Raw genomic sequence first — 22,571 nt, forward strand, 5'->3', positions numbered from 1 at the left:
GGTAAACCCAGGGAACCCCACAGGCGCCAAAGGTCTAGCGACACCGTTGATCGGCTTCCCCTCTGAGTCCTCCTCCAGATACTAGCAGTGCTAGGGTCACCTTCATCATACATTGCTTAAAGCTTTAAATTGATACCTATGGCCTGTTACCTTCCCAATTCTGTTGCGTCCCCGGGCTACGAAATTGATAAAAAACAAGGCTCATTTGCCAACCAACCTTCTTACTGTATGGCACCTTCCCCATCCCCCAAATTAAAATAAAGGTTGTGTGACCTACCACATACTCACCACTGGGCCGGCATGTAGCCCACACCCCAAGTCTAACATCATATACCTGTGTCCTTTCCTGCTCTTGCAGCTACCCTCAGAGCTCTCCTACAAGAGCATGGCACCTGATGGGCTCACACTGCCACCTTCTCCCACCTCATATCAGGGTTGAGCACAGAGTAAGGTGTAGAGGACCACGCTCTTATCACTGTCAGACGGAGTCTATCAGTCAGGCAGAGGCGTTGGTGGGTTCACAAACCCAATTCCTTCTTCCATCCTGTCATAGACACATTGAGGATGAAAAGACAGCAGTAGTGATGCTGGCTGACCTCTACTTCTCTCCAGGTCTTTAGGGTTTATAGATTTGCAAAGCAGGGGAAGCCCTATGGACAGCAGCCTTATTTCCACTCATTTCCTTGGATCCTAGAGAGCCAGGAAGAGTGGCCCTTATGTTTCATCAGAAGAAAAATAGTTGTGTATTGTTATACATGGAAGACCGTAATAGCAGTATAAAGTCTTATCTCTTATTTCCTTATTACACTCTAGTTGTAACATTGCCACTCAACAGTTCTAAGAAAGTGGCATTGCTAGTCTTCTGTAATAAGGTATTATAGTTGAGTGGAAGCATCAACATGCTTGCTGCCAGAGCCAACAATTTAAAAGGGAGGCCACTGGGCAGAGGTACTACTGCTGTTTAAATAAGAACAAGGAATACATTCCAGAGTTCGTCTAAGCTATTTGCCTTGAAAATGTAGTTTTATTAGACGAAAAGGGAGATGTTTATGTGAATATATTTAGCAATTTCACTGCTAAAGGTAATTACAGGAGAACAAAAATCTTTCTGCCTCAAATTTTCTGGCCTTAGTTGCTTTTGGAAGTGTCTTATGTTATGTTAAACTGCTCAAATGTATTGTGCACCCATTTGCAAGCTGTATTTTGGAAAGTCTACTTTCACAATACAGACTCCTCATTTATTTGTTATATCTGTGACCATTCTATCTTTTTCATGAGAGGTAGCCTGACACCGAAGAAGAGACTTAGAGAAAGGATGATTGTGCGACTATGTATTATAAGGAATAAAATACCCCACCATACAGCATTAGGACTGTGGAAGTCCCAGCGTGGTTATCTGACCTTGTAAACGATTGACTATTTTCAATCTCTTGCCTCTATTTGATGACTTGCAATATCCATGTAAGTATATATGGGTACCTTATCCCACACTTGTGGCATTGTCCTAGGTTACTTTTTGCACTGTTGGGATGCACAAGAGAGCTCAACAACCCAAGCTTTAAGTTCTGCTTTCTATTTGCAAGCAGAAAGGAGAACGCCTTGCTGGTTAGGTTGCTGTGTAGACAAGCAGTGCAGACATGTTTGCCCTATTCTGCAGTGCATACAAGTAAATGTGGGTGAATTATAAACAGTCTATTTCAATCTAAATACATTTACCGTAAGCCATCCCAAGATGCATTTCTCCTATTTCAGATTGGCCCTTTGCCCAGTAAAAAGGGGTTTCTGTTTGGGAAATAACTTCCAATTGTATTTCCGGTGTCCTGAAGGATGCCGGGGTAAGTAACAGATGACTTCCTCAGGGCAAAACATGCTGCCTTTATCCAGCTGAAGACTGCCTAGAGAGTATAGATGCATATCACAAATATGTCACAAATAAGTCAATGTCTGATGACATTGCTGTCACATGCCTGTGCGTCATGCTTGCTTTTATGTTCTTGCGCTTCAAATACTAGTTGTTCTCTCATTAATTGTATCCACTTATATATGTTTTTCACATATTCTCTCAATCCTGCGATACATTCTTGATAAACTCAGCACACTATGAACAACATATTACATTTCCCTAGTCATCTTTTGAACAACTTAGTATAACTAGATAATGTGCCACCCTGGCGTTTGCCTGGCGGGCAGGAATAACCGGAAGCATAAAGATTTAATTCAAGGAAACCATTTCAGTTTGATGTCTTTATTGCCACTCAGTCTGCTGCTCAAAGAAACGTGGAGCAGTGATCAGCACGCTGGAGGCTGCTATTGAGAGATATTCGCGCGGCTTTAAAGCAGCCTCCATTGTACAGTGGCTGGGTACACAAAATGTGCTGTTTGCATTTTTTTAAGGTGTTCTTTTTTCTGTGCCATCTCACTGGTAGCACACAAAACCGTTTCCTTAATGGAAAAAAAGCAAGCTGCACATTTTCTTTGCTACCGTGTGTAAAAAAATCGCTTTGGGTTAGATTAAGCTCACATTGATTTAATCTGCAAGAGATACACGCGGTTTCAACAGGAGTCTTTGTTATGTGATTTGTGTTGTATGTGTGTGTGCTTGTGTGCTCCGACGGTAGAGGTACGATAAGGTGTACTTGCAGTTATTAATTTTTAATAAAATATGTGCCAGGGCCCTTGTCTGGTGGCCGCCGCAGCTTTAACCACACATTGTCCCTGCTAGCGCTACCGACAACAATACCTACGTAACTGTTAGCCATAACAATCCTACAAGTGTGATAATTCAGACTGTAGCAGGCCCCAAAAGTTATAGGAATGACTTGGGCGGCAAGAATTAATTGTTTTGAATGTATATTGAATTAATAAACAGCTGTTGGTCTGCTCATCTCTAAATCACACAAGAGAGCCACAATTAAGTGCTGGTGCCGAGCACCGAAACCACCGGCTCAAATTAAGCACTGTCATTACTTGGGCATTTTTGCCCAGGGCAGCAATAAGTCTGGGACCTGTCCTACAGTAGCACTGCATCTGCATATTAATTTCTATTCCACCCTCTCTAACTCGTAGATGGGTAGGCAAATCCCATAGGTTAATATTGCAAGGTGAAACTTGCGAGGAGGCCCTAAGAAGGAAAGAGTTGAAAGAGGCCAGGCGAGCCATTTACGTTGAGCTGCAGTTTATTTTTGAGTTCAAGTTTCCACATTTGCCATCTGGAAAAGGATAGGAGTCGTGAGTTAAAATGATCTCGCTTTGAATACATTACCTCAATTTCCACTCTGTGCCTGCGCCTGCATTTCATACTCTGTTTCCAGATCTCGCACGCAGTCCCATTTGATTTCTCGTGGACACAGATGGTGTTTATCCCTCTCGCCTTTTAATGTCGTCAAAGATTTCTTTCATTCTGTCGAGGCGGGAACCGAGAAACAGCTGACTCCTTGGTGACTTACTTCTAATCCTGTTACAACTGTCTGCTTGTTTTGCAGGGGACTCCTCGCTGGCAGCTTCACTGTAACGCATTATCTGGAAGATGGCGCCGCTGTCACCACGGAGAATGATGACATGGTAAGTTTTACAGATGCCCTAACCTCCTCCGATGCCTCTTTAAGGCGCTTCTTTCTGATTGTGGCACGAGGCCTGTGGCCGAACAACCGCATGGCATATTGTCAAGTGTCTGGGTAAAAGGTCTTCAAAATTTTTGATGCCCAGAACCCCTCCTCAAAAGTGTTTAGGTGTAAGGAACCCCTCCCGACAAAATATTCTAGAACCTGTTGCTCGTCATCAATAACCATAAACGCCCTTAATTCCTGTGGCAAATCATTTTTACAGCAATACGGAGCATCTGGCGAAATCTGAAAACAGATTCCTAAGGGAATTAATGGCACTCCCACAGAGCACGCCCATGGTGCCTCTATTGCTGGATCGTGAAGTAGTGTGGCTCACTGGTTAGAGGCGGCAGACCCGAGAGCAGAGGACGGCCCGGGACCAGGGTTCGATTCCCGGCACGGCAGGTTTCTGGACCAGGGTCAGCGGACTCGATAATTCTCTCGCCTCGTGCCCACTCTGATCAGCGATCACACTCGGCAACTCTGGGCATTAGCTTGCCTCATCTTCACTAACGGCCCCACCAGACCGCCGGGGATGCCTGGTCTCACCCTGGAGATACCCATTAAGGGACCATCTCTCAGGGAAGCCAGGAAGGGTTTCGCAGCGGTCGAAGCGCCTTGGGACCCTACGGGTAAGTAGTGCGCTATATAAATGCCAATACATTTACATTTACATTTACATTTACATTACATTTACATTTACATTTACATTTACATCGTGGGTGCCATGCCATTAGTGACCTGGCAAAACTTCGCCCACTTCTATTGTGGGCGCGGCTGTGGCGGGTCCCACAGCTGGCCAAATATGCAGAAGGCTTGGCAGAGGTGATGTCTACTATGGGCTGGCAAAAAATCAAATGGCTCCAAGACGTTAAGTCCCTACTATTTGACCTGGGTCTTAGTGAATCATGGGCGAATAGATCAGCTCCACCAAAATCAGTAATAAAGAACCTTTTTTGGAATTGGGTTTCAAGGAAGCGCAATTGTGACCCTAAGATGGGAAGCGTAACTAATAGGTTCCTAATGATAAAGGACGTTATGTCTACCGAGCCATATTTAGATATCACCTATAAACCCCTAGAGAGGGCACTGTTTTAAATTTAGGATCAGTACCCTACCCATAAGGGAATTTACTGCACGCTGGAAAACCCAATTCCACAAGTCGTCTGCCTGCCCTTGTTGTACACTAGGAGTAGAGTCTATGGCGCACTTCTTGTTTGTTTGTCCGGCCTACAGAGTTCCAAGGGGTTACTGGCTCAAACCGTTGTGTAAAGCACTAGGTACTAGAGACTATGTTGTAGCACTACTTATCCTCTCATCGAACTCTAGTCTTTTGTGTGTCACTGGCCTGGCCAAATACTTAAGCTGGGCTTGGACGATTAGAGCAAAAAGGCTGAAAGAAAATGTTTCATCCTTATTTTAAAGCTTTTAATGTATCACTGTTCTCGGGAATTATTAATGTTCCGCAATGTGTAAATTTGTCTTTTAGAGTAAATTGCGAAAGCTTGTTGTAATTCAGTGGAGTTCAAGAGCCCCAAGCTGTGTTTTTACTGTGTTTTAATTGTAAAATGTTAATGTTGGTGCTTTTAAGATATTTTTTATATCAAAATAAAGCCTTACTACTACTACTATTTTTACTGTGGGGATATATTATTAAACAGTGTATTCCGTAAACCTGTTCAGGTTTTTCAATGGCAGGTAGCTACGTATAAAATAACTGGTAGTTTAAGTGAAAAATACATTTAAAAAGCGGTTACTCAGTGGCAAATGCACAATAGTACATTATGACATCTTTATTGGTTTAATGCACTTCAGAGGTCTATGTGTAACCAGAGACCCATATAATTAATTCTTTGATGGTGCAGTGGAGAATAGTGATGTGTGCATTTTTGTGCTAGAAGGTTACAGATTGTTACAGAAAGCACTGTGAATATGTAAGTCATTATTTAAAACTTGCATTTTAGTAATACCCAGATTGTACATTTTGTTTTACAAAACTGTCCCTTCAACACCTCCTGGGGTAGTAAGCTTTATACAAATTCAATTACAATTGAAAGCACACACTTGAAATCTCAATTGTTCTCTTTACACTACCACTCAAAAAGAATGCATCTGTGTCATCACAAAGCTTTGAATGATTCAATCAATTAAAACCAGTACCTGCATTCAAGCACCCTTTATTTACATTTGCACCTAGCACACGTTTGTATTTCTTTCAGTCAAGCAGCTGCACCCTGAGAGTTAACTGTCAGCGGGCTTCCGTTTCTCAGCACATGACACTCCTTGATTGAAACTCAAGCTAAAGCATATTAACTATTAGAATTAACCGTCCCAGGAGGGTTGTCTTTCTTAAAGTAGGGGAACGGCTATTTAAATATGTTTGTGAGTGCTTTCACTGCAGAAACCATGTTCATCACAGGAAAGGTCGTGCGATTGCACTGTATAAATATAACATTTGGCAGAATTATGCCTCAATGAGAGCAAAGAATAAACAATTAAAAGTTAATAGAAATAAATCTTACAAATAATCTGCAAATATTTAAAAGGAAATATAAATATTCTAGCACCAGGTGTCAAATCCCTTTCCAGTACAGGTATGTTATGCACCACAATAAAAAAAATCGAAAGTATTTGTGTAGACTAGATGAAAAAAACTGGAAAAATGACAAATTTTGAAACAGCAGAAGGTTAGGAAAGTTCAAAGTTGGGTGGTTCTGGCCTGTAATTTCCATCCCATTTTCCCTTCATTGAGAACGGCCTGCACCAGTCCCCCCTTCAAGCCAAGATCGCACCTTCCCTTGTGGACGCAGTGCATGAACAGCCCAGCACAAGGTCAATTAAGCTAGTACTGGTCTCCTGCAGAGCCTGACTGCCTCTTAATGGTCATTGTCACCAAGACCCATCCTACTTCATCAGCTGGTGTGAAGCTGGTGTGAAGTGTGCACAATAGGACTGCTCTTTAGAGCAGCTCCCAGTGCGAGGCTCTCTCTGGCACAGCGCTCGGCTGTGGAATGTGCGACCCCCTTCCTGTGAATTCCCGGCCCCCGTGGGGGTCTCGCCCCACAGATTGAAGACGTCTGGTCTAGGTGGCCCACTGCTTAACATTTGTTGGCTTCACTGTCACTCTTCTTCGCCTGCCTCCTTGTTGGCCAGCGCAGGCCAGGTGTCACTTTCTTTCCTTTCTGTGCACTTTTATCTTGACTTCAAGATGCACAGCAGCTCGTGCTGCTGTGCAGAATGTCTAAAAAAGCATTGCTAAGGCCATTAAAACTCTCGAAGGCAAGACCTATTGGGTTTGCCAATCCTTGTTTTAATTGGGGAAATTCTGTTCTTTGTGTTAGGAAACAAAAATAGAGGCCGGAAGCAAATGAGTTTTTGTGATTGCATGTAACGAATATTCGCTGTGAATCGGGCTCTAATTGAGCCGTCTTCAAGAAGAAAAAGCCCATAATGAAGGAAGCCACAGCAGAAATGCGGCCGGCCTCCATTTTGTAAAAGTCTGCCGAACACTCAGGATGCTTTAAAATGTTGTCTATAAATCAAAAACTACTTTCAGGCAGTGACATTTTGTCCTCTGACAATCAATGTAAGCTGCCTGATTAAAACAATTTGGGGACTGATTTTAATTACCTTGTTTATCGCTCATCCACAGAGTATATTCAGACAGGAAGAAGTATTTGTTAGTTGATTGCATTAGAAGCTGTTGTTTCTGAGCATGATTAGCAGGGCTGGACTGAGAACCAAACCATCCCTTATGCTGCCTGCAGCCAGCAAGCAAGCAAGTGTGATTGGGGGGAGGTGACATTCCCCCCCCCCCAAAAAAAAGTCCAAATATAGTGTGTTTTGGAACTCAGTTTTAATTAGGAAATCCTGGGCCAGATGTAGGACCCTAACAATTTTTGAGTCACAAATTGCTTCATTTTGTGACTTGCAATTTGCGACTCGCAAATAGGAATGTACAACAGTGTCTCAGACACTGTTTGCGATTCCTAATGTGGTCGCAAATTGTCTGCCTCATTAATATTCATGAGGAAGGTGCATTTTGCTACCTCATTAGGAATGGCCAGCACTCCCAGGGATGGTGGCCTGCTGGGGTCAGCAGACCAACATTTCAGTGACTGCTGTTTCAATAAAGCATTTTTTTTAAATGCCATTAAGGAAAACAGGCTGCATTTAAAAAAAGAAAAGTGAAGCGTTACTAGTTCTTTTTTAAGGATAGGCAGTGGTCCGTGGGACCACTGCCTGCTCTTAAAAAATATTTTCAATGTCAGTCACAAGTGGCTTACCACCTACTTGAAGTAGGTGGTAAACTGTGACTGTTTTGCAACCCCAAGTGCGGTCGCTAAACAATGGTACATACCATTGGGTATCACTATTAGGAAGGGATGCTCTTGGCATGCCCCTTTCTAATAGCGTGTCGCAAACCCTATTTTGCGAGTCAGTAATAGGTTACTGACTCGCAAAATAGGGTCTGTGCATGGGCCATACCTATTTTGCAGTCGCAGACGAGCCGATTTACCGTTGCGACCGCAAAAAAAAGTCGTACATTGGGCCCCTTGTCCAATCATTGAATTGATGAATGATGAAGATAGGAAACTTTGCTGCATGGCCCAAACAATGAATAGTTTGATAGGTGAAGAGTAGGTAGATTAATTAACTCAAGAATGGATGACAATCAATAAAGACTATTAGCTATGTTGATCAAGTGATGTGAATGCACTGACCAAGTATGGATTCTCTGCTTTTCATTTTATCTTCTACATTGAAACATCACCCACCCCAAACACTACCACCACCAGCCTTGTGAAATGTGAATAGCCTGGATGTATTTAACCCTAATGTTAGTACTTAATAGAATTAAATAAAAAAGCTTTAATCTTTGGTCCAAAACAAAGGAAGAAAGAGATAAACATGTAGTGGCCACATTACACAACATGGAACCAGGAAACGTTGCATCAATCCGGGCTTCCACTTGACCACATGGTGTGATCCCAGGCAATTACTTTTTTTCACAGTGCTTCCTTTACCTTCATCATCATATGTGAGCACCTTGAAATGCAGTCACTGTTATGCTTGCGGACTAAGTTAATCAGAGGACTGGCTGGGACTCCAATCCCAAAAATGTACTGGACCACCCCATGTTACTGGTGAGGAGCAGTTGTACTGCACTCAGGGAGCCAGAACAGCAAACACCCATGTGATCTCAGCCATCGCCAGAATCAAGGGAGATCACCCCTAACGCCCAGGTCTGACGGAGTGACTGGTTAGTTCAAATACCATTGCTCAAAGCCTGCATAAGTGAGTTTACGTAATACGGAGGTCAAAGGAAGGAGGTGATCCTCATCCAGGTAGGTACATGACATTTCAAGCTTCATTTTGAGTGTGGCCGCCATCTCAATGAGGCCTTTGCAAATAATGACTTTTGAGCCTTCCAATGGACCAAGTGGCCATTTCAGAATATGCAACTCAATGTCACCACACTGTCTCCTCCTCCAGTTCAGGATTCATTGGCTCACTGGAACTTATAACACACCATCAAAAACAGACCAGGTCGTCATAAATGAGTGCTTGTGCTGACCATTGGCAACTGTCCAGCACAAATTAAGCACTGGGCAGGAAGCACATGCAAATGTTAAAGTCACACTAAATAGTGTCTCTGACTTGGCTGCATTAAGGCTGGGTGTAGTGTAACAAAACTGCTGTTCTGGATTAATTCAATAGTCAATGAGGCCACATGTAAAGATAGTTAAGGGGGTTGAGCCACTTGTTACAAATATTTGTTTGTATCCAGCAAATCGCAGAGAATGATACAGGTAAGCTAAGGTGATTTATGCACGTATGACCTGTGGGAGTAACCTAGTCTCATAAATAACAGATTGTTAAAGTGCCTGCTGCAGAGCACTGTATAATGGTGGGTGATGATCTTTTACAGCAGTTGTGCATCAAAACTCAGCCTGAAATTCACAAATTGGGCTAAGCAAAGAAGCAATGGCAGGTAGTTTAATCCCTTCCCCGCTGGGCTAATTCCCCTGCGGTGCGGAGGGGGGCCGCACGCGGCGCCGCAGTGCTCATGACAAATTTAGCTCGTCACGCTGCACAGTAGAGCTGTGCTCATGACGTGCTGAGCTCATCATGACTCCACTCACTCAGTGGAACGCGCCGCACAGGAGGAGATTTAGCCCCACGTGTGCATTCTGCAGCGGTTCTGACAAGCTCAGCTCGTCGTGAGCACAGCTCCACTGTGCCTCATGACGAGCTGAGCTCGTCATGAGCTTCCAAGGGGTTAAAAAGAAAATGGTGGGACGCAAAGGCGTATAACTCACCATTACTTTGGGACTTCCACAGTTGCAGCACTGTCCATGAGCGGGTTAAGGAAAGACTCCTTTCCTGCTTGTGGAACGCAACTCCAACCCATCCTGGTGCTGCTTTCATGCTGTGAAAGCAGCTCTAGGATTAGTGGGAGCAGGCTCATCCAGGACTCATTTTGAGGCTGTGGGCCTGTGCAAGCAATCCCCAGGCTGTTTCACAGCCTTTGGATTGCTGGGTCTAAAGTGCGCATGATGGGCTGGCCTGTGCAAGACGGCTGGCTAATCCATCATGTGAACTGTCGACCAGTGGTGTAACCCTGCATTTGCAGGATTCAGCCCCACCTCCACCCTATAAACAGCACGTGCCAGTGCAGTAACAAATACATAAATTAGCATTGGCATGCCTTTTTATTTATTTGTTTGCCTGCTGCGCTCGCAGCAAGCGGAGGAGCCACCCCTGCAAAGAAGCTAGAATTTCTTCAGGTATGTTCTTGTGAAGAGCACAATTTCCACGTAGAATTGTTATAAAGCCCCAGTTTCTGAATAGATGTTCGTAAAATATTCCAGTGTACTAATAAAGCCTAACCCTCACAAGGCATGTTAGGGATCCATCCTCTCTAAAAATGTGTTGAACAAATGAGAGCAAAACTGTCTATTTTCAGCAAACATTTAATAAAAATGCATAGGTGTAAGAGAAGTTCACAAAAGCAATTGCACATGATGTATCATTCATGCTTCACTTCTACATGTCAGCTTCTTTAATTTCCCATACAATAAGTTTCCCTTTATGCCAGGACCAGCATTACACCAGCATGGACATCAATGTGCCAAGTTTTAGCTGAAAAATACCAGGTCCAGTATTGTAACAGGGGCAACTTCATGTGATAGAAGTCCACAATAGGTCAATAATGATCACCAGTATACCCATGCCAATATTATTTCAGAGGTTCCACACCACTCATGTAAAGAAGCTAATCTGTCATGTATGCCACATAGTCTGCTTCAAAGGAAACTAGCAGAATATCATGTATAAGTCCAAGTGTAAAATCTTGATTACTGCGTCGAATTCTACAACTGATATGCAAGACTAGAATCTTTACACTATTGAGGGAGAATCTATTTTGTATACCATATTGAATTGTGACTAGACAATTGGGTGATAATTATTGGGGCTTACAAAGGAGAATTTGTCATTGAAACTACACGTTGCTCCGGTAATTTTCCAAATCATTCAAACGTCTTATCTTCATGCGCCATCTTGACTGTCAAAAGCTCTGTGACACGAAGATTCAGGCAAGAAAAAAAATCCAGGTAAGAGAAAAGATTAATAGAATATCCAATGTAATTGTACAACTACTTATGTTGGCTTATTTTGTGCCGATATATTTTTATTCTGGTTTGCAGCTATGAGAACAGAGAGGCTGTATCTTCTCAAAGTAAACCATATCTCTGCTACCAAGTTTAGCTGAACCAAGAGTCGGGTTAAAATAAGTTTAATGGTTTACAAACAATCTAGGCTAACTCTCGCTCGGTCAGGTGAAAGGACCTTGGCAGTTGAAGCAGGAATAGAAATCCAGTCACTTGTCGCTTTAACAATCTTATAGTCAACATTTGGTGTAAGTAATAGTTTACGACGTTTTAAAGGTTTTGTTAATTTCGAATCATTAGTAGCTTATCTTTATTTGGTGACATTTATCCATCAATCAATATTTCAATTCAGGTTAATCAATACAATATAGAAATCATTAATAAGCGTGTTCCATAAAGAAAGAATCCCTATTCTAAGAAGAGAAAGGAACCTGTAAGAACTCATTGAGAGCACTATATCAAGAGCCTGAGAGCAAACATAAAGCTTTAATAAATTCAGTTCACGGCAGAACGCCTCATAAAGAGAAGTTCAAAAACTCAGTAGAGTCTCAGAGAAACATAGCACAGGGTCTTGGCCAAATGGGATAAATTCTCATCTAAGCTGTGCAGAGCAAAGTTTACGAAAGTGAGCGAACAAGAGGTTGTGTAGGGACGTAAAAGTAGAGGTCTGAGAAGTCAGTCTCTAGAAGTCTTGAGAAGAAGTCTGAATTTAATTTAGGAACACCCACTTATATAAGCAATACATTTTGTTAGTATCTGTAACTGTTGCATCAGCCGTCTTTCATCCAATCACTGTACAAGGTTTTCCTGGGAACTTGGTTCTTCCTTACCATTTCTTTGAGAAGATGATGGACTATGAAATATGTTGACTAAATTTGTTGCAACTAATTTCAAACAGTATTCAGCTGTGCCAGGTCTGAGCTTTCCCATGTATATTTGTACCAGTTGATCCTTCAAATTAAAGCAAGCTATATATAAGTTGAAACATCTTTTAGGAAAAATATAATCATTTTACATTGACATAATCTAAAAAGGAAATATGAGTTAGCGTAAAGTGTCAGCATTCACATTTTTGGTGATTCTTCATATTTGGTTGCACAGTTTCCATTTTAAAGGACTACATCCTATCAAACAGGATTTCTAAAGCGCGGCTAATCACCTGCAAAGGTAACCAGGCGCTTGAGGGCCTTGCTGGTTTGAGAGTTTTAAGTTGAACAGTCAGGTCTTAAATCCTTTCAGTAATTCTAGAAGAGAGGATGAGGTCCGGAGGGGAAGAGGGAGGTCATTCCAGAATTTTGCCACAAGGCAGGAGAAGGAGCCCCCTCTACTGCTGCTTTGGCAAACACAGGGGAGGAGGTGCAAAGGGGGAGGATCACAGAATTCTGGAGGGTTGGTGGAAGTTCAGGTGTTGGTTAATGTACGCTGGTCACTGATTGTGTAGGGCTTTGTAGGTGTGGATGAGCATTTCGAATTGGCCCTTCTTCTGAATGAGGAGCCAGTGGAGTTTCTTGAGGTTAGGGGTTATATGGGTCCATTTAGGGGGTCGAGGAGGAGACTAGCTGCTGAGTTCTATATGGTCTGCAGTTTTTTTCGGAGGTGAGTGGTGAAGCCGGCATAAAGTGCGTTGCCATAGTCCAGCCAGCTGTTAACTAGGTCTTGAGCAATGATTCATCTGTTGTTGATGGGTAGCCATTAGAATATTTTCCAGAGCATGTGAAGAGTGAGGAGGCAGGTGGAAGAGACTGCATTGATCTGGCTTCTCATGGTGAGTCTGCTGTCAAGGATAATGATGAGGTTGCTGGCTCAGTCTTTTGAAGTGGGTGAGGGTTCTGGTTCGAAGAGCCACCAGCAGTCACCATGGGCAAGTGTTGTTCCCAAAGATCAGAACTTAAGTTTGTTTGTGTTGAGTTTTAAGCAGTTGCTTTTTATCGAGTCGGCGACGCTTGTCCTGCATCTGTGGAAGTTGGTGAAAGGGTCTTCTAATAGAGAGGATGAGCTGGGTGTTGTCGCTTTTAGAATTTGTTTCTTAGTCCATGTGTTGTTGCGATGTTGGCCAAGGGGGGTCATGTAGGTGTTGAGGGATGAGTCTTGAAGGATGCCACAGATAATGTTCTTGGGTTCCAAGGTAAATGGTGATAGGTGGATTCACTGGGTTCTTTGGATGAGGAAGGAGGCGATCCATTGAGGGTGTCTCATCGGATTCCGATGTGATGAGGTCTCTTGATAAGGGTGTGGTAGGACACGGTGTCAGACGCTGCTAAGAGGAGGATCAGGCGACCGTTTCTTCCCAATCCAGAAGGGTTCTGATGACGTTGGTGGCAGCTATCAGGGCAGTTTCGGTGCAGTGGTTGTAGCGGAATGCATATTGGGAAGTATCCAGGACATTTTCTCAGGTGTTGACTGAGTTGGCGGTTGATGGCGTTTTCAAGGTCTTCAGCTGGAAAGGGTAGTAGAGAGATGGGACAGGAGATCTTGATTTTTGCTGGGGTCAATGGATGAATTCTTGAGAAGGGGTTTAACGTCTGTGTGTTTGCATTCTTGTTGGAAAGTGGACATAGTGATGAATGTTTTGAAAATGTCTGTGAGCTCGCTTCTAATCTTCTTGCTCCCGTCGTTGAAGATGTGGTGAAGACAGGGGTCTGTGAGTGCTCCTGAGTAGATGGAGCTCATCATGGCTGTAGTGTTCTGTTTGGTCAGCTGGTCCCAGGAGGTGAATAGGTGGTTGGAGTCCACATCTGTGGGAACAAAAAGGTTGTAGAGGTCAGAGTAGCTGAGTTGGGGTGTGAAATTCTACTAGATGGTGGAGATCTTGTTGTGGAAGAAGTCCACCAGGGTGTTGCAACGTTCCTGGAAGGGGTGATGATAGTTTCAGCGGCTGAGGCGTTGAGAACTCTTATGATTTTGAAGATTTCTCTGCTGTGGTTAGAACTGGCTTTGATGCACCCTAATCAATCCTACCAATAACTTTCTAGTAAAACAGCAACATTTCTACAAAATTTGTGAATCATGTTTAAAAATGCTATAAAATGTTCACCCTGTTATAAAAAACCATCTTTTAGCGAGGACCACGAGTACACATTTTTGCTATATCCTCACTGTATATGATCTCATTCTCATTATATTAATGTATTAGCATTTCTAAATGAATGGCATTTTAATATTGAAATAGGACAGTTTGAGGTCTAGTGCGTGTAAGTGTGGCAGTTGTGTACATTTTCATTGCTTTAAAGCATTTTCTTTTTATTTCCGATTGCATGTTAATTTCTGCAGATTTCTTACAATCTTAATTATTACATTTTTATTTAATCACCCTATTTCAGTCATAGTTCAAGTTCAAGTTCAGGGATTTATATAGCGCACTACTCACCCAGAGGGTCTCAAGGCGCTTGGGGAAGGGTGTTCAATTTTTGTCGAATAGCCAGGTTTTAAGTTGTTTTCTGAAGGAGATGTGGTTTTGAGTAAGGCGGAGGTGAGTGGGGAGTGAGTTCCAGGTCTTGGCCGCCAGGAAGGAGAAGGATCTGCCACCCATGGTGGATTTTCGGATGCGCGGGACTGCGGCGAGGGCTTGATTGGACGATCTAAGTTGGCGGGTGGGTGTGTAGAAGGACAGTCGAGTGTTGAGGCATTCGGGTCCTAGTTTGTAGAGGGCCTTGTGTGCGTGGGTGAGAAGATGGAATGTAATTCTCTTGTTGACGGGAAGCCAGTGGAGGTCTTTTAGGTGTCCGGTGATGTGATCTTGGCGAGGGATGTCCAATATGAGTCTCGCTGATGCGTTTTGGATGCGTTGGAGTTTTTTCTGTAGTTTTGCTGTGATTCCGGCGTATAGTGTGTTACCATAATCCAGTCGACTCGTGACCAGTACGTGGGTGACAGTCTTTCTTGTTTCGAGGGGGATCCAGCGGAAGATCTTTTTGAGAATACGAAGTACGTTGAAGCAGGAGGATGAGACTGCGTTGACTTGTCTGTACATCGAGAGAGAGGAGTCTAGGATGAAGCCCAGGTTGCTTGCGTGGTTAGTGGGTGTGGGTGCTGGGCCCAGAGCGGAAGGCCACCAAGAGTCGTCCCAGGCAGAGGGGGAGGATCCTAGGATGAGCACCTCCGTTTTGTCTGAGTTGAGTTTTAGGCGGCTGTGTTTCATCCATTCGGCTACTTCTTTCATGCCTTTGTGAAGATTGGTTTTGGCGGGGTTAGGGTCTTTGGTGAGGGAAAGGATTAACTGGGTGTCGTCGGCGTAGGAGATGATGTTAAGGTTGTGTTGACGCGCGATGGAGGCGAGTGGACTCATGTAAACGTTGAAAAGGGTGGGACTGAGTGATGATCCTTGTGGTACTCCACAGATGACTTCAGTGGCCTCTGAGTTGAATGGGGGAAGTCGGACTCTTTGAGTTCTCCCGGCGAGGAATGAGATGACCCAGTCCAAGGCTATTCCTTGTATGCCGATGTTGCTGAGGCGTTGTATAAGGGTGCTGTGGCAGACTGTGTCGAAGGCGGCGGAGAGGTCGAGTAGGATGAGGGCCACTGTTTCTCCGTTGTCCAGTAGCGTTCAGATGTCGTCTGTAGCTGCGATGAGGGCGGTTTCGGTGCTGTGTTTGGCTCGGAAGCCGGACTATGAGGGGTCGAGGGAGTTGTTGGATTCAAGGAAGGCGGCGAGTTGGCTGTTGACGGCTTTCTCAATGACTTTGGCGGGGAAGGGGAGGAGGGATATGGGTCGGTAGTTTTTAAGTTCAGAGGGGTCTGCTGTGGGTTTCTTCAAGAGGGCGCTGAGTTTGGCGTGTTTCCAGCTTTCTGGGAAGGTGGAAGAGTTGAACGAGCAGTTGATGACATCACGGAGATGGGGTGCAATGATGGAGTCAGCTTTGTTGAAGATGTGGTGGGGGCAGGGGTCGGTTGACGAGCCAGAGTGGGTTGAGTTCATTAGGCGGATGGTGTCTTCTGTGGTGATTGGGTTCCAGGTGCTGAGGTTGTTAGTTGGCGGTGTAGGATCTGAGGGGGGTGGGGAGGGTTGTTCGCCGGGAGTATTCTCGAAGCTGTTGTGAATGTCGGCAATTTTGTTGTAGAAGAAGGAGGATAACGCATCGCAGAGGTCTTGGGAGGGAGTGATGTCGTTAGATGCTGCGGCGGGGTTGGTGAATTCTTTGACGATGTTGAAAAGTTCCTTGCTGTTGTGGGCGTTGTTGTCGAGACGATCCTTGAAAGCTGATTTCTTGGTGGATCGAATCAGTTGGTGGCCCTTGAGGGTGGCCATGTTGTCGGTGGTTGGGTTTTTTCTCCATGTTTTCTCTAGGGTGCGGCATAGCTTCTTGGATTTTTTAAGGTCATCATTGAACCAGGGGGCCTTTTTGCTGCCTGAATTGATCTGGTGCTTTTTCAGGGGTGCTAATTCGTCAGCGCTGTGGGTGATCCATTGCTTGACGTTGGTGGCCGCTTGTTTTGGGTACAATGAGAGGGTGGGAGGGTTTTGGTTGAGTGATGTGAGGAGTTGGTCGGAGGTGATTTTGTTCCAGATTCTTCGAGGAATAGGTTGTGGGCGGTTGTGGGTCAAGGTGGTTTTGTAGCTGAAGTGAACACAGCTATGGTCCGTCCAATGGAGGGCTGTGGTGCGGTCGAAGGAAATGTGCTTGCTGGAGGTGAAGATAGGGTCGAGCGTGTGTCCGGCTACATGGGTGGGGGTGTCCACAAGTTGTTTGAGTCCGAGATTGGCCAGGTTGTCCAGAAGGGAGTTGGCGTTGCTGTTGTGTTTGTTTTCAAGGTGGAAGTTGAGGTCTCCTAATAGAATGTAGTTCTCGGAGGCGAGGGCATGTGGCCTGACGAAGTCAGTGATGTCATCGCTGAATTGAGTACGGGTTCCTGGAGGCCTGTAGATGAGGGTGCCTCTAAGTGTGGTCCTAGGGTCGGTGTGGATCTGGAAGTGGAGATGTTCGGCGGTGGCAAGATTATCGTCGATGCTGGTAGTGATTTTGATGGTGTTCCTATGGACTATGGCGATGCCTCCTCCTGTTTGGTTGGTGCGGTCTTTTCGGGTGATCTTGTAAGCGTCCGGGATGGCTATAGCGATGTCTGGTGCTGATGATGTGTTCATCCAAGTTTCTGTAAGGAAGGCGATGTCCGGTGACGCAGTGTCGAGTAGGTCCCAGAGTTCAGTGGCGTGTCTATGGATCGAGCGGGTGTTTAGCAGGATGCACTTCAGGTGGTTAGAGTCGGAGCTATGTTTGGAGGAAGTGGATTTGGAGAGGGTCATGAAGCAGGTGAACTTGCAGGTGTGACAGGCGAATGGACCGTGGGTTCGTCCTGGCGTGGCTTCGCAGCATTGTGGTGTGCGTCCGGGGTTGAGGGCGAGGAGAGTTGCGGCATCATATGTGAATCTAGTGGGCTGAGTACGGCGGGCGCCAGGGGGTCTGGCGCTGGGCGCGGTCCAGGCGCGGACGGGCGTAGACGGGCTTACCTTTGGCGCGCCTTCGTCGCGGCCGCATCGTGTGGACGCTGCGCGTAGGTTCATCTGTCTTATATGGAGAGTGGAGGGGGGCGGAGCGTGGGAGGGGCAGCTGGGAGGCGGGAGCGGGGAGGAGACACGGGGTCCAGGTAGACAAACTAACAAAATGGAGTAGGGTACCTCACAACAAAGCAGGGGCACAGTCGCCGATTATTAAAACACTTTTCAGAGCCAAGCGCTATTTAATAAAGCACAATGCAGGGCCAATGAGCAGCGCAAATAAATAAATATGTAAAAACGATACCAGGCACTGCGATATCGCCGAAGCGCTCGAGTAGGTGAATTTTGCAGCAGAGCTTCAGCAAAAGCGTCTCGGGACAGGCAGGGAGCGAGGGGGAGCGACCTCTGACGAGCTGCTTCAGACGGTCACAGAGGCAGTGGGGGACGGGGCTGCAGAACGAAACTAGTGTGTGGGAGGGGCAGCTGGGAGGCAGGAGCGGGGAGGAGTCACGGGGTCCAGGTAAACAAACTAACAAAATGGAGTAGGGTATCTCACAACAAAGCAGGGGCACAGTCGCCGATTATTAAAACACTTTTCAGAGCCAAGCGCTATTTAATAAAGCACAATGCAGGGCCAATGAGCAGCGCAAATATATAAATATGTAAAAATGATACCAGGCGCTGCGATATCGCCGAAGCGCTCGAGCAGGTGAATTTTGCAGCAGAGCGTCAGCAAAAGCGTCTCGGGACAGGCAGGGAGCAAGGGGGAGCGACCTCTGATGAGCTGCTTCAGACGGTCACAGAGGCAGTGGGGGACGGGGCTGCAGAACGAAACTAGTATGTGGGAGGGGCAGCTGAGAGGCGGGAGCGAGGAGGAGACACGGGGTCCAGGTAAACAAACTAACAAAATGGAGTAGGGTATCTCACAACAAAGCAGGGGCACAGTCACCGATTATTAAAACACTTTTCAGAGCCAAGCGCTATTTAATAAAGCACAATGCAGGGCCAATGAGCAGCACAAATAAATAAATATGTAAAAACGATACCAGGCGCTGCGATATCGCCGAAGCGCTCGAGTAGGTGAATTTTGCAGCAGAGCGTCAGCAAAAGCGTCTCGGGACAGGCAGGGAGCGAGGGGGAGCAACCTCTGATGAGCTGCTTCAGACGGTCACAGAGGCAGTGGGGGACGGGGCTGCAGAACGAAACTAGTGTGTGGGAGGGGCAGCTGGGAGGCGGGAGCGGGGAGGAGACACGGGGTCCAGGTAAACAAACTAACAAAAAGGAGTAGGGTATCTCACAACAAAGCAGGGGCACAGTCGCCGATTATTAAAACACTTTTCAGAGCCAAGCGCTATTTAATAAAGCACAATGCAGGGCCAATGAGCAGCGCAAATAAATAAAAAAGTAAAAACGATACCAGGCGCTGCGATATCGCCGAAGCGCTCGAGTAGGTGAATTTTGCAGCAGAGCGTCAGCAAAAGCGTCTCGGGACAGGCAGGGAGCGAGGGGGAGCGACCTCTGATGAGCTGCTTCAGACGGTCACAGAGGCAGTGGGGGACGGGGCTGCAGAACGAAACTAGTGTGTGGGAGGGGCAGCTGGGAGGCGGGAGCGGGGAGGAGACACGGGGTCCAGGTAAACAAACTAACAAAATGGAGTAGGGTATCTCACAACAAAGCAGGGGCACAGTCGCCGATTATTAAAACACTTTTCAGAGCCAAGCGCTATTTAATAAAGCACAATGCAGGGCCAATGAGCAGCGCAAATAAATAAATATGTAAAAACGATACCAGGCGCTGCGATATCGCCGAAGCGCTCGAGTAGGTGAATTTTGCAGCAGAGCATCAGCAAAAGCGTCTCGGGACAGGCAGGGAGCGAGGGGGAGCGACCTCTGATGAGCTGCTTCAGACGGTCATCTGCAAATGACTTAGGCCGCAACTGCAGAGGAGTTCAATGAAACAATACTTATAACTGTTTTCCCTGGAAAAGGCGGGGCATGAACACAGAGCGCAGCCCATCATTCAGTGGCCTTGTTGCCTCTAAAAGATGGAATGAAGGCAGATTGGGGCCTTAATTCCTAATATGGGACGCTATCTATTATCTCTTACTGAGTGAGCAGGCTGCATGAGGGCCCACTCCAGTGCAACAAGTGTGTGGCCCAACCAAGAACACCTCGTAGACCCATATCAGTGATAGTAGTAAAAGCCAGCCACATCTTTGTTTGTTATGCAGGCACGTTTGAGGGTGGTGATTGCTTTGATGGGTAGCCACATTAAAGAAGGAACACTGGGAGAAATGTAATCACATTTGCTGCTCCACGGAGCGGTTTTAAGGAAAGCTAGATGTATGTTGGGTATTCCATTTGAAGGACATTACTTAAGTCAAGTCTCAACAGCACAAGCAATTGAAAGACCAGTGTAAATGTTTTTCCATTTCCATTAAGAGAAGCTTCAATTCATGTAGGAGTCTAATGCAGGTGCCATCCTGTTGCTAAGCTGTTTATGTGCTTTTGCAGGTTGAGGTTTCTATCAAGGGAGAAGACGAGTGATTGTGCAGAACCTACCACCGAAGGGACACAGTTTAGTATCAGTAGAGAGTTTAGACATATTAGTAATGGAAATCGACTGTTTGGAGGGGATAGTAGGACCACTTGGTTTTTTGTGGATTAGATTTCAGATGGTGATCGAGCATCCATGTGTGTGTGACTTCTAGAACACACGACATATATTTGATGTATCCTGGGGAGCTGATTGATGAATGCTGTAAGCATTGAATTGATATTTGATAGCTGTTAAGAATGGCAGCGAATGGCTCTGTTTGGAGGTTGCAGATGGTGGGGGTGGAGGGGGCGGAGCTCGAATGGATGCCTTGCTTGACGGATACAGGTTTTGAAAGGATGTTAGACATCGTAATTAGGTTTTGATGTAGTGCGTACCATTTAGCCACATTCTTTTATAGGGATTTTAGGATGGTCTAATGGTTTACGATGTTGAATGCAGCGGTCAGCTCAAGACCGATGAAAAGGCATGGCCCACCTTGGTCTTCAATATGTTGTGAATCATCCAGTATTTTTAGCATTGCAGTCTTAGGACTGCATATGTTGAGGTTACTCTACTCCAGCTCATCCAGCCCATTATTTGTGTCAATTATTTTTTTTACCTAGGTCTCCACTGTGTGTAAAAGAAATGTCAAGAAAGAGAGGCTAGAGGCCTGTCAGAAGTTGTATATATCTATTGGGTCAGCCCTCTGCTTCTTTGTCAGAAGTACAACCTGGTCGTTTTCTATACATCCAGCACTATTCCTTGTGTGAGTGATGCATTGATAAGGCATGTCCATTACTGAGTTTTAGAACGTTGCATTTCTCTGTACAGAGTTGTCAAAATGAGTTCCAAGAAGTGAGAAAAAAGTATTTTTTAGCTCTGTTGATCATATTTCATTAAAGTTAGGCAAGGAAGTGTTTGTTTTGGGTGTGATTCCATTAAGAGCAGGCATGTATGTGCATCCAGTGAGGGAGAGTATAATCGTCGTTTCTTTCTCAACAAAGAAGCAGGAGAATTCCTCACATGCATCTTTGGAGATGTTGCATATATTGTCTCGCTTGGGAAGGGTGGCTTGCAAAGTCCTTTCAGACTGTTTTGAGATGTTTTAATTCCCTTTTTAGGTGTACAAATGTAAGTTTGAAAGTCATTTTTTATATGTACTTTTTGATTTGCAGAGGAGTCAGTTTTGTTTTGGTTTCCTGGGTTATCTAGTTTTGGTCAATTTCAAGGAGTACAGAGCAAAAGGGATAAGAAAGTGATCTGACCAGTCAACCTGGGTCGAAGTATCAATTTTGACTCTTCCTTCCCTTGCACTGACAAGGTCTAAGATCACACCTTTTGGGCCAGTCGAAGCTAAGCATAGTTGAATTCAATTATTGTCACATAGAGAGGCTGTGTTAGTTTCACTTTCACCGCCCCAGGGGAGATTGAAGTTCTGTGGAAAACATTACTGTCTGATTTGGAAAGTGAGTCAGTGATGTGTTCAAGCAGTTGTTCCACAAACATTTTATTGTCATTGGGTAGTTAGTAACTAACATGTAACTTTAATGGCTCAGGGTACATGTGTTTTTAAATTGATAACAAGACATTGGAAGTTCGAGGTCTGAGAAGTAAACAGTGGTGTAACACATTTTATTTTGCTCTTATGAATTACACATACCACTCCAGCAATGTTGTCTGTTCTGTCCAGGCAGATAATGAAGTCTAGAGGTTCTACTATGTCCAGATCATGTGAAAGAATTCTTTGAGACATGTCTCTGTTAGGAAAATGAGATCAAGGTTGTTTGAGGTGATTAAATATGAGCTCTTGATGTGTTTCACTGTGGACCTGCAGGAGACCTTGCTGCTAAGGGAATTCCCGCTGGGTGCTGTTACTCCAGATTTCCCATTGTTCATGACAAGGTCAGCTCGTCATAAGAACTGCTCCAGTGTACTGCATGACGAGCTGACCTTGTCATGAGCATGGAAGGGGTTAAGGGAAGTTCGTGTATCATTGATAGTAGACAATGAGAAAGCTTTGATTCCATTCAGGTACTCTCCCTAATTCTCTTTCCTATAATCATAAGTAGACCTTTCCCAAGAGCTGTTTATTGGCATGATGGAGGAGTTTGCCTTATAATTTGGTCTGAATTCTTCATGGGACCTCATTGACGTCCTTCTTTGTGAGATAGTCTGTGGTTGCCTTCGGTTTCTGCTCATGATTCAAGTTGAGACTAGTTTCAGATTTGCACTTAAGAGTGTAATCAAGGTGTTCTGATTTGAGCTGGTTAGCAACAGCATCTATTTGGAGAGCGAACTTGATGTTGGCGGTAGTTCAAGTGAAGT

General features: G+C 45.0%; 1 protein-coding gene across 1 annotated transcript in view; it reads left to right on the top strand.

The window, feature by feature from the left end:
- LOC147668100 (disintegrin and metalloproteinase domain-containing protein 12-like) overlaps positions 1-22,571 on the top strand; it is a 1,153,841-nt gene that overhangs the window by 9,216 nt on the left and 1,122,054 nt on the right. The window contains exon 2 of the mRNA XM_086948784.1: positions 3,483-3,561. Within this exon, the coding sequence (XP_086804910.1) occupies positions 3,483-3,561 (79 nt within the window). The remainder of the gene's footprint in view (positions 1-3,482; positions 3,562-22,571) is intronic.

Source organism: Lissotriton vulgaris, unplaced genomic scaffold, assembly GCF_964263255.1.
Source record: "Lissotriton vulgaris unplaced genomic scaffold, aLisVul1.2 SCAFFOLD_378, whole genome shotgun sequence".
Lineage (NCBI taxonomy): Eukaryota > Metazoa > Chordata > Amphibia > Caudata > Salamandridae > Lissotriton > Lissotriton vulgaris.